An 18242-nucleotide genomic window follows, 5' to 3' on the forward strand; every position below is an offset into this window, starting at 1 on the left:
ACCGTATGTAAAAAGGGTACGAAAGAAAAGAAAAATATAAAAACACAAAATAAATTTTTGTATGATAATAATGATGATGACGAAACAGTTAATTATGATCTTTCGAATACTTTTTTTTTCCATAATTGATCAAAATTTTCAAAATAAAGCGGTAAAACCGTTTACAGTTAATTTAATTGTACAAAACAATAATGTAAGTTTCGAAATTGATACCGGTTCACAACATAGCGTAATTTCAAAAAGATTATATCATCAACTGTTTAGTCATATCAAATTAAAAAAAAATGACATTTCGCTATCTGATTACGTCGGCAACGACATTAAACCGATAGGAAAAATATTTGTCGATTCGGTGTACCAAAATAAAAAATTTACAATGTGCCTTTATGTTATCGACAATGGTGGTCCTCCATTAATAGGTCGAAATGATATAAAAAACATAAAATGTTTTACCTTGTTTAGTATTGAAAATGACGTAAGTGTCGATAGTATTATAAAAAAATATAACAATGTTTTTAAAGATGAAATAGGCACTTTTAACAAATACGAAATTTCATTAAATATCAAAGCGGGGGTAGTACCTAAATTTTACAAACATAGGTCTATTCCATTAGCATTAAAGGGAAAAGTTGAAACCGAAATTGAGCGTTTAATCAAAAGCAACATTTTAGTTTCCGTCGACCACAGCGAATGGGCAACTCCAATAGTACCAATATTAAAACCAGACGGCACGGTTAGAATTTGCGGTGATTTTAAAATAACAATAAATCCGGTATTAGAAGGGACTGAATACCCTCTTCCAAAAATAGAACATTTATATGCAAATATTAGTGGTTCAAAATATTTTTCGAAAATAGATTTAAAAGACGCATACCAACAAATGGTTATTAAAGAATCTGATCGCAAATATACCACTATTAACACACATAAAGGTTTATTTAGCTATACACGCCACCCTTTTGGAATAAAGTCGTCAGCAGGGGAGTTTCAAAAAGCTATGGAAACTTCAACAGCAGGTCTTGAGGGCATAGGTATATTCCAAGACGACATTATTATTGCAGGTTCCACTACCACAGAGCACAATGCTCGTTTAGACAAATTACTAAATGTATTGTCAAATGCAGGTTTAAGAGTAAAGTTGAATAAATGCAAATTTATGCAAAAGTCAATTGAATATTTGGGTCACAGGTTAGATGAAAATGGTTTACACACACTAACAAAACACACAGATGTTATAAACGATGCCATTGTCCCAGAAAATAAAACATTGCTAAAATCATTTTTAGGTTTAGTTACGTATTATATAAAATTTATTCCAAACGCTGCAAATATTTTAAAACCATTGTACACTCTTTTACGTAACGGCAGTGAATGGAATTGGACACCAAAATGTGACCAAGCATTCAATAAAGTCAAACAAATTTTAATTTCGAAACCCGTATTGGCACATTATGATCATAATATTCCGATTAAACTCGTTGTAGACTCATCATCTTATGCACTAGGCGCAGTTCTTTCCCATGTGTACCTAGATCGTACTGAAAAACCTATAGCATATGCATCAAGAGTTCTATCTGAGTCAGAATGTAAATTTCCACAAATTGAAAAAGAAGCTTTAGCAATTATTTACGGGGTTACGAAATTTTATGACTATTTATATGGTAGGCATTTTCTATTAGAAACCGACCATAAACCGTTAATATATATTTTCGGTGATAAGAAAGGTATCCCAATTTACGCGGCTAATAGATTACAACGATGGGCCTATGTTTTATCATCATTCGATTTCGACATAAAATATGTAAAATCCGAAGATAATACAGCCGATTTTTTATCACGAATAAAAAGTTCAAAATTAAAAATTGAAAATCATAATGAAGAATGTATTAGTCTTAATTTTATTCACGAACAATCACCTTTCACATTAGACTGGTCTAAAATAAAAATTGAAACAAGTAGAGACACAATTCTCGCCAAAGTATTAAACGCAGTCAAAACAGGAGAATGGAATAGTGATTTTTCTAAAAATTTAGAACTTAATTCATATAATTTACGAAAAACTCAAATTGCAGTGGAACAGGGATGTCTATTATGGGGTTACCGTGTTATTATACCAGCTAAATTTCGAAATAATATACTCAAGGAACTTCATTCGTGTCATATGGGTTCTTCCAGTATGAAAAGTTTAGCGAGATCATACTTTTGGTGGCCAGGAATGGACAAAGAAATCGAAAATATCACACAAAGTTGCGACAATTGTGTTAATGTCAGGCAAAATCCGCCAAAATCTGTAACATCACCTTGGAAATGGCCAGAAAAACCGTGGACTAGAGTGCATTGCGATTTTCTTGGTCCATTTCAAAATAAATATTTTTTTGTCATTGTTGACGCAACCACAAAATGGTTAGAAGTATTTCAAATAAATTCTATGACAGCAGAAATTGTTATTCAAAAATTTTCAGAAACGATAGCACGATTTGGAATTCCAAAAACAATTACATCAGATGGTGCAAAATGTTTCACTGGTTTTGAATTTCAAGCATATTGCAAAAATTTAGGTATAAGGCATATGACAGGCGCTCCATTTCACCCAGAATCAAACGGCTGTGCGGAATCAGCAGTCAAAACAATAAAAAATTTTTTTTAAAAATGCTCGACTGCACAATCCCAATTAAATAAATTTCTTTTGATGTATCGTAATACACCTCATTCAACAACACGAGAAATGCCAGCTAAACTAATGTTAGGTCGATCAACACGTTTACAATTTGACGCGTTAATGCCGAATACAAGTGAAGTGGTTATTGAACGACAAATATCACAAATAAACAATGGTGGTAATAGGATAGTATCATTCAATACAGGTGATAATGTTTTAGCTAGAGATTATAGGAATAATAACAATAAATGGCAAAAGGGTAAAATTATCAAATCCATTAGTTGTAATACACACGATGTAGAGCTCGATGACGGAACTATTTGGAAGAGACACAATGATCAATTACTCATTGATAAATCGCTGACACCAGCGAATAATTCAATTTCACTTACACCCACTAGACAAATAAATGAAAATACTGAAAATATCGAAACCGTAGGTGCAAAACAAAATCCTGATACTATAATAATAAATAAAACACCCAGACCAATTAGATCTAGAAAACCACCTCAGCGATATCCTCCAAGTGATTATAATTAATGTAATTAAACTTACTAACACACTAACATAGCGATTAAGCAATACACAAAATACTACTTATATATATATATTATATTTTTTTTTTTTTTTTAAGGAAAAAGATGTTGCATATTCAGCATTTATATTATATGATATTACACCTATACTGTTTATACTAACAATAATCATAAGTATCATATTACGATCGGTGGGGACTGTCCATCGGTTATTAGCGAGTAGAAATATATTGTACGTCATTACGATTTATACTGTCAACAATAAATGTCTATATAATACGTTTATGTTATTATTTATATTTATAATACATAACAATATTCATTATGATTTTAATAGAAAAAATTGTGTCGATGCTTTGAACTTGTACATTGCAATTGGTATTTCAGGAATAATGCGGTATCACCTGAAAATCAAGTACTCTTGACACTAAGATTTTATGCATTGGGGACAATTTATCAAGCAGTAGGAGATTTTGTGGGTGTTAGCACGGCAACTGCTGGAAGAATTATACCCAGAGTTACTCATGAGATAGCTAAGATGAGGAAAGATATTATACGCATGCCTTCTACCCAAGAAGAAATTAATCAAGCTAAACTTAATTTTTTTTCAATCGCTAAATTTCTCAGAGTTATTGGTGTAATTGACTGCACACATGTAAAAGTTTTATCTCCAGGGGGAGATAATGCAGAAATTTTTCGAAACAGAAAAGGATACTTTTCTATCAACGTACAAATTGTAGCTGGAGCTGATCTAAAAATTAAAAATATAGTTGCTCGATGGCCGGGCTCAGCACACGACAGTAACATATTTTCGAACTCCCGAATCAGAGCCCAATTTGAAGACAATATGTTTGGAGACGCATTATTGCTTGGAGATAGTGGGTATGGAGTAAGCAATTATATGATGACAATTTTAAATGAACCTAGAACTGAAGGAGAACAATTGTACAATGAATCACTGATTAGGACAAGAAATACAGTTGAAAGACTTTTTGGTGTGTTAAAAAGACGATTTCCTATTATTTCACTTGGGATAAAATCATCTCTAGAGTTAACACAAGGAATTATTGTGGCTTGTGCTGTATTACATAATATAGCACGTGATTTCAATGAAGAAGAATTAGAATTTTAAGAAGGTATTCAGCAATTAATGCAAGCTTCAGAAGAAGTAAATGATAATTTTAATCTAGAAAACCCAAATAATAATTTTAATCAAAATAACAATCCAGTAAGAATTGCAATCATTGATTATTTTGAAAGGTAAGTACTGAGGAAATGCTTTTAAGTTACACCCGTTTTCATTTTACAGTAAATTGATTTATTATCCAATTTAAAGTTAAAGATAGTTCATAAACTAAAGATAGCTCATAAACTATCAAAAAAACTGACATGAAAAGACAGATAATATTCTTAACTTTAAATTTGATAATTGGTCAAGGTCAATTTTTGAATTTACTGTAAAATGAAAACTAATAGCACAATACTGAACGCAAATTTGCCATATTATACGTTCGTAAGACGGAGACAACACATGCGGATGTGGCGTCCTCAATACCAATTTAGATATTAATTTTGTTATGTGTTTGGTGTTTCAGATTGTGAAGTACAACGTTTTCAACATTTTATTGTTAAAGATAAGAAAAATGGCCTTAATCATAGGATTATAATGCAAAATAGTATTTAATACAAGGTTTAAACAATAACATATAAGTATACATGACTATTTAAAATTAAAAACGAATTAATTAAATTATTAGAAATTAATAGGTTTTTAGAAAATACATAACATAATTAATATTAATAGTGAAATAAGTAAATTAATCAAGAACAATAATAACAATATACTATCATTATACTATACTATATCATCAGACTTGATTTCAGATTTTAACTTGAGTATTTCTAATTTTTTTTTTCTATTTCTAGCTCAAACAATTTTTCATCATTTTCCTTTTTTTTAAAAAAATATGCAAGCTCTTCTTTAGCTAGTTGAGTTTTAATCATGATCAAATCAATTGTATTCTGTCTTACTTCATCTTTTAAATTTTCATACTTTTTTTTTTTTGAGGTTCAGAACTATCATTGACACATCTTACCTGTTTTAATTTTGAACTAACTGGTGTTTTTAGTTGAGCTGGAGACCAAGATTTCCAATCTTCAGTGGAAATAATATTGGAAGAAAATTCATTTTGAGCCACATCAGTTTGGTTTTTTGTTTCAATGACAGAGGAATTCAATATGATTATATTTTCTTCATTTACCACATTGCTAGGAATAATATTGTTAATATTCTCGTTTAAAATAAATGTCTCCTAATAAAAACAAAAACATAATAGGAATTTAGGATAGGTAAGCATTAAGAATTTAGAAACATTTTGAAGACAAAAAAAAATTTAATTTAACTAGGATATCCACATGTTTAAGTTTTATATTGTATAAATAATAAGAAAGACTAGTTGAATAACCTGGCTTTGCTTGCTTGTGTGTTAATAATCGATTCGTATATAAATTGGTTTTTTTTATTATAAAATGACACTTGATTGTTGGTAAATGTTACTGGTATTGGTGTATTAGATATCTACTACCTATTTTTGAAGATGGATGATTTATATTAAATCCAGAAAAATTATAAATACCATATTATTAATTTCATTATCTGTAAATGTAGTAGTATTCTGTATTTCATTTTCTTCAAAATTTTCTTCAACAATTCCAATATCTAGTTAATGTATATTCAATAATTAATACTCAATAAAATTTAAATATCATCAATCATTGATAATAATAGTATTGTGTGAATTATATTATGTTATTATAAATATCAGGATTGACATTAATACATTATATTTAATACCCACAACGATATTTATTATAATAAGTTAAAATTAAAACTAAAATTGCTTATTAAGTTTAAGGTAACCTGTTAATGGCTGTTATTATATTAATATATTTATTTAGTTCAGAGTCAGGTTAGGATTTTCAATAATATTATTAATTATTCATTAATGGTTTAACTAATTTTTAAAAATTAAAACTGCAGAAAATATTATTTTTAAGACTATGATGACATGTTATATATTATGGTAATGAGTAGGCCATGATAATTTTTACTCACTATCAATGTCATCATCATCATATGGGTTATTTAATCCCTCTCCAGAGATACCAAGAAGAGAAATAATCTTGTCTATTGCCTCAGAACGGGGAATTTTTTTACATATACCACCACCAGTACTAAAAATTTCCCTCTTTTCTGAGGCCAATACTTTTTTAGAATCCTTTTTTAACTTTTCGTACCTCTCTTTTAATGATCTGAAAATTTAAAACTGTATTAAAAAAATTAATTATGATTGGTTAAGTATAACCAACAAACACACAACTAAGATTTTGTACATTTTAGGTATGTATTTTAAATTAGAACTTACTAAGCAGGACGTACAATTCCAGTTAGAGCATTAAACTCGCTTTGGATTTTGTTCCATGTGACATCTTTAGTTTTCCATATGTTTTGGTCACTTTTTTTATTTTCAATGATGTCTTTATATTTGATGACTAAGTTAGAAGGAACAACAAGATGACTTTCGTCATACTTGGGTCTTCTTGTTCTTTTATCCATAATGTTAATTTAAATAATATATATTTATATAATTTCAATAAAAATCAATATAATATTTTATTTTTATTTTATTAAATTACAATAAATTTGAAGAATATTGTCAAAATTAAAGTTAAAAAAATATTTTACAGTTTTTAAACCTCGGTTATCAAAGAAAAACACGAAATGAATAAATAAATAAATGATAACAACGAAAAAAAGTGATAACAAACATAGTTACTAACATCAATACTATAATTTTGGTGTTAACCTAGAGGTTGCCCAAACCTGAAGGTTTAAAAAGTTTGTGAGAAAGATATTAGTTTAAGTTATAGGTTTATACTCCAGTTGACCAAACCTATAGGTTAGGGTAACCGTCAAGTTAAAAAAATTAACTCTCACTTGGTAAGAACGGCCCTAAATATTTTATTATTGAAACTAACCAACTGATACAATTGACCTTAGGGCCTCTTCATAAATTGTGGACGGTGTGGAAGTGTGTTCACGTCCATAGAGCTCACCGTCACGTCCACCACGTCCATGGAGCTCACCGCCACGCAATATCCCGCCACGACCACGTATTACTCCAACTTGACCACCGCGGCCGGGCGTATATAACTGAAGTGAGGGCCGTTGACGAGCTCTGCCCCTCGGCCATTTTCCAGCCACCATTGTTTGCGTTGACCTTAAACAGTTTATAAATTAGTGAAATTAGTTTAATGTTTTGGTATAAATTATAATATATTTAATTAATAAATACGTTAAAAAAAATAATAGATAAAAACTCTTACTTATCTGGATTGCATATTAGGATGCTTGGTTTTTGGGCATGGTCTGCCAGCTTTGACCTAAGTAATGCACAAAATCCGGGGTAATTTAACATTTCGTGCTTTGGAAATACCCAAATCGATGAATCGAGCCCCAAAAACTGTAAGGTCTCATCAATTTGGGTTTCCAAAGTGCTAAATAATTTTCCATGGTCTCCATACAACCAAAACATTAATTTTTTTTCGTTTAGAAATTGCGATACGACTTGTCCTCTATGTAACGTACTCCAAATTCCTGTATCCATTAATCTGTATTAATATATTAAAACGAAAATGTTTAGTTACACGTATATACAATCCAAATATAGGAATTTAAAATGAATAAATAATAATATTTAAAATTCAATTACTCGGCCTTTAAGTTAAAATGGTTTAAACATTTCAAAAATGTTTCATCAGTACTGGCACTACCCAAATCTATGGGTAGTATCAGTACTTCAGTTGCCCCTGGGTGGCGGTAGTTGCAGGAGACCGAAAAAAAATCTATGTTCTCCTCCCTGAGAGGAGCTAATCGATGAACTAGGTAGTATTTCTGGCTGTAATAAATGAAATTAAATATTTAATATTCAATAGTGAATTAATTTCTTACAAGTTATTTGCGATGTATATATAAAATATATATAAATAATAAAGTATTCTTACGTGTTCAGGGTCACAAACTATGATTGTCATCGTTGAATCAAACGTTTGACAGAGTAAGCCACGTATTTGATACCAAGTTAGCTGATCCAAATTGCATCCCAACTTTGGAACGATTAACCGATTTATTTCTAAATCGTTTAATCGATCCCGCAGTTGGAGCAACGAATCAGCCAGCGATTGAAGAGTAGGTTTGTGGTAGAACAATACCTTTGTGACGAGGTAAAAAATATAAATATTTCCTCCCTTGTCACTCGGGTTTAATTCCGCCACACCACCTACCCGGACTTTTTGGTCCATCAGGGCTCCGAGAGCTCCGTATTTCACCCTGCATTAAAAAAATAAAATAAAATAATTTTGTTAATATAAATCAAAAATGAATTATGTATTTAAATATTTATATATTTAAAAATTTCATAAAAAATTTTTAGTAGTATTTATTATACAGCTATGCGAGTTTCCTAATTTTTTTTTATTATTATTTTAAATATGACGAATTTTACAGATTTGGTACAGTTTATTTCAGCACATTTCAAAATGTTTAAAACATAACAGATATATATATATAAATTAAAAATTATGATTGCCTGGTGTATATTCATATTTTTGGATAATAAGGTATGTATGATTTAAAATCAAGATAGAAATGTATTTACTTGAAATTAACGGCAATGCCCTTTCCCATTTGGAAATCTTCGGAAACACAATGCGCCGTGGCCAACTTCTCCCCAACTTGTAGAGCGGCTGATGCTATCTCAATTTCGGGAAATATTTCTTTGCAAGATAAATGTATTGTAGCCATTCTAAAAAATTGAAGTATCATAACATCGTGAAATAATTCTTAACATTTAACATTAATTATGTACCAACAAATAGATTTTTTTTTTAAATAACAATTTCAACCGAAGCGTCAGATTTAATTAATTAATCAAAGCTTTGTCAAGAATTTGTATTTTTTTAATGTTTTAAATATAGATATTAAGCGTTTTATAAAATATTATTAATATAAAATTTCAAAATACTTACACGTATATTATTGGAAATATTTTGTGGACAACAAGTAAACAAAACTAAAAAAACTGCAGTAAAATATTAATATCTCTGAATATTTATTATAATAAAACTGAATAACTATATTATAGGTTGGTAGGTTGGTAGGTACAACTGTACAAGTATAAACTTGGCAAAATAAAGGCTTTAAATATTTGTTGTACGGCCTTTTATAGACTTTGACTTGAACACTCCCTCCCCCACTCATCTGACGTAGGTGTACATAGTACACCACTACAGCTAGTCCGCCGAACAGCTATCGTTGATCAGTTCAAAATTTCAGATACATAAAGATTATTGATAGTGGATGATGGAACTTTTGGAAAATACGTATATCTACGTCCTATATATATATATATACATATTAAAATTGAATACACTTTTTACATTTTCAAATAAAGATTTTTTAAATTCGATAATTATATTGTAGTTGGTATGTGGTCTGCTTATAACAAAACTATAGGCACATAATCATTATTTTCAACGTATTGTCAATTTCTTATGTTCCATATTATGGAACATTATATTATTATGCCATATTATATATCAATATATCATATTATGGAGGAAAATGGTACAAATATTTCTCAATTACTTAATTCATGAAAGTTTTAAACTTATTTTCAATAAAAGTATATCATTATTATTAGATAGGTTATATATTATTTGATGATATACTTAACATTGTGATCAAATTTATTTTACTATTAACCATTAGTACCTACTGCAGTAGGTTAAATTCATTTTTACCAAAAAAAAAAAAAACATTTGAAAATGTCGTTACGTGTATAAAACATAATAATATACACTCTATAAAAAAGTCATATACCCATCATGAATAATATTTTTAAGTTATTATAACATAATAACTAAAAATGTTATTCTTAATTTTAATATGTAATTTCATCCAAATATGAGCTTATAATGTCTGAAAAAATTTACTGTGTTTATAATTTTTATATACATTTTTAGGTGACGGAATAACATGTATACGAGCAGTGGAACCTTATTTTAAATTTTCAATCCTTAGCTATAGATTAGCATTGTTATTTGTGCCACCAACAATTGTTTCAGCATCGTTTGAACAGTTTGAAGGTGGTGTTGTGAACTAAATAGGAGCAATATATTAGAATGAGCAAAAATAAGTTTATAATATCATTTTTCAGGTTCCACGTGAGAAATCTAAATGGAACAAAATAATGGATGGTTTTAATTCATTGGGGAATTTCCCCAACTGCATCGGGGCAATTGATGGTAAACACATCGTTATGGAATGTCCAGCAAATTCCGGGTCCAACTATTTCAACTATAAAGGGACGTTCAGTATTGTATTATTGGCTCTGGTTGATCATAATTATAACTTCACTTGCATAGATATTGGTAGTTGTGGAAGCAATTCTGATGGTGGTATATTTGCCAAATCTACTTTAAAAAAGGCAATAGAAGAACACATGTTGGATACACCAACAGATTTTGTGATTTTGGGAGACGATGCTTTTCCGTTACTACCATATTTAATGAAACCTTATGCCAGACGCAACCATTTAACAGAACGAGAAAAGGTTTATAATTATAGGCATTGCCGTGTATTTTATTAGACAAATTTATCGTCTATTTGATATACTTAATTCAAGAATACCTTTTTCTAAAGGGTATAAAAGTCCCATTCATCCTGGAAATATAAATACCATAAAATCTGTATTCACTGACACTACCAACTACTTAAAAACTCTAAAGTTTAATGGCATTCCACTGATATTAAGTGGAAGAAAAATGTTTTTTATAGGGTTCATCGTAACCATGACGAGTACTTTGGAAATTGCTTATAAGCTCCTTGGTAGGTCTCAGAGTCCCCTGAAATATATTCTTACTTACAAAATGTCCCAAGATCATATCGAACTTTTTTTGGTTGTATTCGTTCAAGAGGAGGTTCAAATAATAATCCGAATTATGTAAAGTTTAAAAAAACACTAAGACAATTGTTATTTACCAAAAATATAACTGTAGAAAGTGGAAATTGTTCAAATTTTGTTACTCCTGGTGGTGATGCCTTAGATTTCCGTTCTGAAAAAAGATGTATTATAAAATCTGACGACAACTTAGATGAAACAGGAATTGATAATTATTTAGATAATCTTTCAAATATACAGTTAATAGAATATACTAATGAAATACTTGATTATATTGCTGGGTATATTGTAAAAAATATTTCCATAAAAGTTGTGTGTCCTTACTGTATAGATCAATTAGTAAAAAGTGATCCAATAGATCATAGCCATGTAAAAGATGCATCAAAAGATTTTACATCTATTGTAAATCGGAGGAAATTGAAAATAGTTTCATCAGGTGTATCACTTATTATTCAAGAGCTTGAAAAATCTTTTCAAGCGGTTGTTGTTATAAATAAAAATTTACATAGCAATGTGAAACAAAACATTGTGATGTTAGCAAAAAAAAATATATTGAACAAAAGTACTCTATTTTTTTCCCCAAATTCACACCCCATTACTGTTGATATTGGTTTCCCAAGTCATGAGTATAGCCTCTTCACTGCACTAAGTCAATGTTTTGTTAATATAAGAATGCGCCATTATTCCAAAGAAATAAACTCTAAACAATTATTTAAAAATAAATCGTCATTAAGGCAGAAATTAACTAAGTTAATTTTATTTAACAATATATAAACTATTTTAAAACTACTCATTGAGTGTATTTGATTTGTTTTTATACTTTTATTTATAATTTGAATGTAATTTATTTTAATATGATATGTAAATGAATGTTAAATTATATGTTATTAATATTTTTAAAGGGAATAATAAATATTTTCATTAGTATTTTATATTATATGACGTATAGTAATGATAAGTATTATATTATTTCTTAAATATATAATATATATATTAGAGTGCCTATACTATACTAATACGTCTTATAATGTTTTGCTATTAAAAAAAAATAAATGATATTAAATTGTTTTTATTGATTCCTAATTTAATAATTGTTGAAAAAAATAATGTATTATACACGTAAAGGTAATAGGTAAGTACGTCGTATTATTATACATTTATACAGTACATGGCATTATAGTTGCCCTGCAGTGGTGGGGTAAACGATCGAACGTGTCTGCTCGTTTTTCATTACATGGACGGCAGTCTTGTAAAAAATACTTTTAAAAAAGTATTAAAATACGAATACTGGTATTCGAATAAAATAGTATTAAAAATAGTTTTAAAATACTATTATAAAAATGTATTTTACGAATACTCACAAAGTATTTGAATACAAATACAAGTATTTTTTTTTAAATTGTATAATATACATATATTAATATTAAAGCCAATCCCCCACCAGAAAAAAATCATATCTACACCACTGATTGTATATCAGTGTAAGTACCTTTATGTTACTACTTACCATAGATTTAAATTTTCAACTACTTAAAAAAATACAATAACATGACTATTTAGAGGAAAAAAATATACCAATTGTAATAATTACAGAATAAATAATAACCATTGCATATTTTAATAAATTATTTATATTATTATTTTGTTAATCTTTACAAAATTTTGCATTACTTTTTAATAACATTGTTTTTTCAAAATTTGAATCACTCATCTTTCCTCTCTTTTTTGTTAAAACACAGGCGCCTATACTAAATATTCTTTCGACTGGTGCACTTGAGGGAAGAGGAGTATTGTATTTCATAAAAACTCTTTTTAAAATTTAAGTATTATTTAATACATTAATTTTTTTAGTAGGACTCTTATTAAGAAAATCAGCAATTTCATTTTCAATCATCACATTTTTACTTTTTTTTGTAGATGCCCACGAAAAAACGAATCATTATTATCGTCTTGATCACTATCAGAAGTACTTGATTTTTCATCATTTAATTTTTTATCAACTTGGTCGACTGTACCAGAATTCATTTCACACATAGCATCTTTTAATAGAGAAATGGCAAAATTTTTCCTAACTTCATTTTTTATCCACGCAGTCTTAAAAGAAGGATGGCTTACAGCTGCAATGATAAGGAAATTATTTTCTTCTAGTGGCCCAAATCTTTTATTTACACCATCATATAATGCAGTCACCAAGGGTTGACGACAATATACAATCTCTTTTCTTCGCATAGTTTCAAGTTTACTCAGCAATTCATTTATTGTAGGCAGCAAATAGCCAAAATACATGTAGTTCTCACCCTAAATAAAACACAAAATAAACTAAAATTAAAATAATTCCAACAGAATGTGAAGATAATTATGAAAACAAATTGAATTCAAACAAGTAAGAATTGATAAAATAGCTATAAGTAGGTATAAAATCTTAATAACAATTTAATCATAAAATATTAAGTTTTGGCTAATAAATATTTAAAACAATTAAAAATAACAATGACAATTTAAAAATATAGTATAGGTATAAAAATATACCTAATATATTTTTTGAAAATTGTCTAAAATAATTATTAGACAAATATTAAAACTTAGGCTGCATGCCTACATACAAATATAGTACAAACATTATTAGAATGTATATATTAAACTATTTAAGTTATAGCTCAATGCTCACCAATAAGGCTTAACTTAGTATTATATTATAATAATGTTTTAACTTGAAATCTATGAAGATTAATGTTAAAATTTAACCTTATAGATTACCATTATATTTATCATTAAAATATTACCTGTAGAATGTCAAGTGATATTGCAAGTGGCTCCATCACTAAACAATATTCCTCCATGAAGTCTACATCGTTATTATTAACCCTGGCAATTTTAAGTTCATCACACAATTCACACATGGCATTAAATTTAGTAGGGCTTGATTTTCGGTGTGTTAGTAGGAATCTTATGGCATCATAATGAGAGTTCCACCTTGTAGTATTAGGCATCTTTAAATATACTCCAATGTAATCTTTTATTATATCAGCAATTTGGGTAGATCTACTTTGCTTATTAAAAAGTGCTTGCAATTTTCCAAATGTAGCTCTATTCTGCTTTTTAAACAAATTATCCTGAAGAGCAACTTCAGCATCCTGCAAAAAATAAATATAAAAATTATAACTATCAGTATTACCATGTATTAAAATGATAATTAATAAAAATTGCATAAGATCACCTTAGTGGCAATTAAATTTAAAGTGTGAGCTGCAAAGCGATGATGTTTTGGCAAACTATACTGTATATCAGTTTCAAAATCCAAATCATTATCTTCCAAAATATCAAAAACAGGAATCACAGATATGCTTTCATTACTATCTTCACCATAATTCTCTTTTAAGTTATCTTCATCATTTGTAATTTGCATTTCATATTCATCATCAGAACCATCATCAATAATATTATTAACAAAAGAATCCAAATTGGAAATATTTTGACTATCGTTTTTACTATATACCCTAAAATTATAAAATTATAATTGAAAATAGTTTACTTAACATTAACTATAGCAACAGGTAACATATGATAATATTTTTACTCATATAACATATAATTAATACTTATAACTTTATAAGTTATACAGCATAATTTGCTTTGTACATATATTCTAGTAAATTTAATAAATTATTAAAGAATATAATCTAGGGAACAAATTCAAATAAATACTACTAAATAAAAAAACTAACTTGAAACTTTTAACAAAATTGGAACCATTGTCCGTGGTAGAATATGTAATTTTATGATTGATGTCAAATTCTGTGTAAACTGACTCCATGGATTTTGCTAAAACATTATATGTATGCTTTCCTTTTAAACGCTTTATTGCAAGTAGACACGAAACTCTTGATAAATCATTTTTGTTCAACCAATGCGCAGTTATACTAATATAGGATCTGAAATCATTTTTTTTTAAGGTACATTCTTTCTGTAAAACTTAAGAATATGTAGAACTCTAGACGAATTATTTAACAATATTGAATAGATATTAAATACATAATATTATAGGTAAGTATATATAGTTATATAGAGTTTAGAGTTTTAGACTATAATATCTATTATTTTTGTGAATACTAACTTTTTAAAAATTGACCAACAATCAGCTGTGGTAGAAATATGTTTGACCAAACTTAATTCTCTTTTCAAATTTTTTAACATGAAAATTGCATTAGAATCGATCCTTTTCATTAATGTTGGACTGCTCAATATGTTTAATTTTGGATATCCTATTTGTAAAATAGATTTAAATTCAGGATATTCAACCAAGGAAAATGGCAATCACTGGTTAAGGATCAATTTTTTAATCATTCTATCCAAATCAGCTGAAAAAAAATTAGTCAATAAACATTTAACTGACGCTTAATTAAATTATTAATTATAAAATTTTTAATTTACCAACCTTGTGTTGTATTGTTTTTAGAATCTACATTATACTTTTTTTTTTCGCATGGTTAAACTTTCTTGTAATGTTAATTGTACATTTGACCGTTTTGATTCGTTTGTTAAATTATTTGATTCACATGGATTTGTAAAAGAACTTGCATCAGCTTTATCTATGAATGCAATGCCATCACGATCATCAAACTTTATTGAGATATGTTTATGTTGTGTCTAGAAAAATAATTAAATAAATATAAAAAAAGTAGGTAAGTAGGTACTATGTATTTATCAATATACATTTCTGACGTTTTTACTTAGGCATAGGTACCGTTGAAATATTTTTTAAACTAAAACCAACAAGTATCTGTTTTATAGGAAACAATAATATTTTAATGTAGGTATATCTAAGTAAGTATATATAACATAAAATTATTTATGTCATAAATTAAAGGTAATAAATAATAATTAAACAATAGTAGATACTTATAATTCAATGCTTTTTCAAATTTGAAGGCGATCTAGTGTCTGCAGTTAACGATTTTGATCGTACCTATACAATGTAAACATTTTACTTCATATTTTAAGTAAGTTAAATGGTCATCTATCATTTTAATAATTTTGAAATGTTCATTGTAAATTGTCCAAGGTAATTTTTGTTTGTCCATCTCCGACTCTGGCATCTCCAAGTTATTAAAAAAAACTACACTCGTGAAGCATATAACATAATATAAGATAGCAAATAAAGTAACAAATAAAGTGCGTCTTGCGAGTTGCGCGTGTTCACAAATTGAAGCGATGTAGTATAATGTAACACCTACTATTGGATCATGGACAAATCGTGAATGTTGATAATCATCATTTCATAAATACAAAATAAATAATAATATGGGAAACCCACCCGCGGGTCGTATGCGTGCGTGTTCCACCACAACGTATGACGGTGTAATGCGTTCGGCGGCAGATGACGGATGAAAGCCACTTCAATCGAACGCGCCGTGCACAAGCAGAACACGTGGTTTCGTATTGACACTGTGGGTTTCAGCGACGTCGTAAGACGCGCAACACGATAAACCACGAAACCACAACAGCTTGCGGCAGACTGCTCGTTGTCGCGTACGCACGTATGTCCAGCGAAAACCTGATGGTGATAACGAACGCGCGACAACAGCCGATACGGGCAAATTTCTAGAACATTCGTCGTCCGTCGCGCGCTCACGCGGACCGGTTCGAGAAAAAAGGCGGCGGCTGAACACGCGGCTTTAGGGCATAGGCGGAAATTCTCCATAATTTTAGAGGGGGCTGATATTTAAAAATACTTTATTGCATATCAAAGCAAAAAAAAAAAATATATACACATAATATTACCCTAAACATTATTCAAAACTTAAGCGTGATTTATTTTAGATATAGATATAGTATACTATGCATATAACTTAGATACTCATACATATAATTACATTTTAACAATGAAAACTCTTTGTTATGAAACTAGAAAATATTTATTTTAAAATAATATATCAATTTTTTTGTGCAAATAAATCTAGTATGGCTTCTTTATAAATTTTTTTAGAAATATTTTCAATACTAATTATAGCTAAGTTATTAAATCTATTCTGTAACATGGATGACCTCAGCCATGTTTTAATCCTTCTCATCGCAGAAAAACTACGTTCACACGTAGACGAACTTATAGGAAGAGTAAGTGCAACTTGCATAAGCTTATACATGTTAGGGTATATAGTTTCGGAAAGTACTGAAGTGAAAGCTTCTAAATTAATACTGCGTTCGCCATTTGATAAATGTAAGTAGTTCTTCACAACATGCATTTCTGATTGAACACTTATACTTTTTACATCCAATAAATCCTAGAAAATAAACAATTTTCTTTAATAAAGAAAATAATAATATTAAATTTTGATAGCAAGTTCTTATAATGAAATTACCTTATAATGATTAATAAACAATCCACTATTTTTAAAATTTAATTTTATAAAATTGTCAACAGCTTCAGCCATTTGAAGACTTTCAGTTGAAAATCTTTTCTTTAAGTTGACAATTACACAATCTAATATTTTAAAATATCCATTTACGCAAAAGTATTTTTTCAACTGATGTATTTGTTTCAGTATTATTCATTGATTCCGCGGCAGTAGTGGTTGTTAGAATGAAATCTTCAAAAACATTGGGTTCTCGTCTTATTCGCTTAGATGCTAATAATAAACATATTTAATAAGCTTAACTTAATAATATTAATATTAATAAATATTTTTTAGTAGGTACACACACATTACTGACCTTGAGTTTGAAAAGGTAGAATCAGTTTAACATCATTTTTATCACAAAAGGTTTTTATGTCTAACCACAAGTCATTAAATCCAATGGTAGATCTAGCATTCTCAAAACTTAATTGATTGATAAATAGAAACGTCACTGTTGTGTGTTTCGAATTGTCGAATTTTACATTGGTATTTACTATTTCGTCTATTTTTAGCTCTCATAACATATTATTAATGATAGCGTCGATAACGCAATGCAGTTTGGCAGTTCCAAGAAAATAATGATATCGATGTCTGCACATTGAAATCAGTCTAATATACATTAATACTTAAA

The 18242-nt window shown here is 28.7% G+C and overlaps 1 protein-coding gene and 1 pseudogene across 1 annotated transcript; both read right to left on the minus strand.

The window, feature by feature from the left end:
• Positions 1-12898: 12898 nt before the first annotated feature.
• Positions 12899-15984, minus strand: LOC149062735 (uncharacterized). Its single transcript, XM_089216534.1, has 6 exons — positions 15652-15984; positions 15331-15574; positions 14942-15148; positions 14434-14713; positions 14000-14350; positions 12899-13514 (listed from the first exon to the last, which is right to left on the minus strand). Exons 2-6 carry the CDS (start codon positions 15438-15440, stop codon positions 13110-13112), a joined length of 1353 nt encoding a protein of 450 aa, XP_089072660.1. The 5' UTR covers positions 15441-15574; positions 15652-15984; the 3' UTR covers positions 12899-13109.
• A 1147-nt stretch (positions 15985-17131) lies between these two features.
• On the minus strand, positions 17132-17647 carry LOC149062736 (uncharacterized; annotated as a pseudogene).
• Between the last annotated feature and the right edge of the window lie 595 nt (positions 17648-18242).

This window comes from Diuraphis noxia, unplaced genomic scaffold, assembly GCF_037042655.1.
Source record: "Diuraphis noxia isolate RWA-SAM2 unplaced genomic scaffold, SU_Dnox_SAM2 contig0001, whole genome shotgun sequence".
Lineage (NCBI taxonomy): Eukaryota > Metazoa > Arthropoda > Insecta > Hemiptera > Aphididae > Diuraphis > Diuraphis noxia.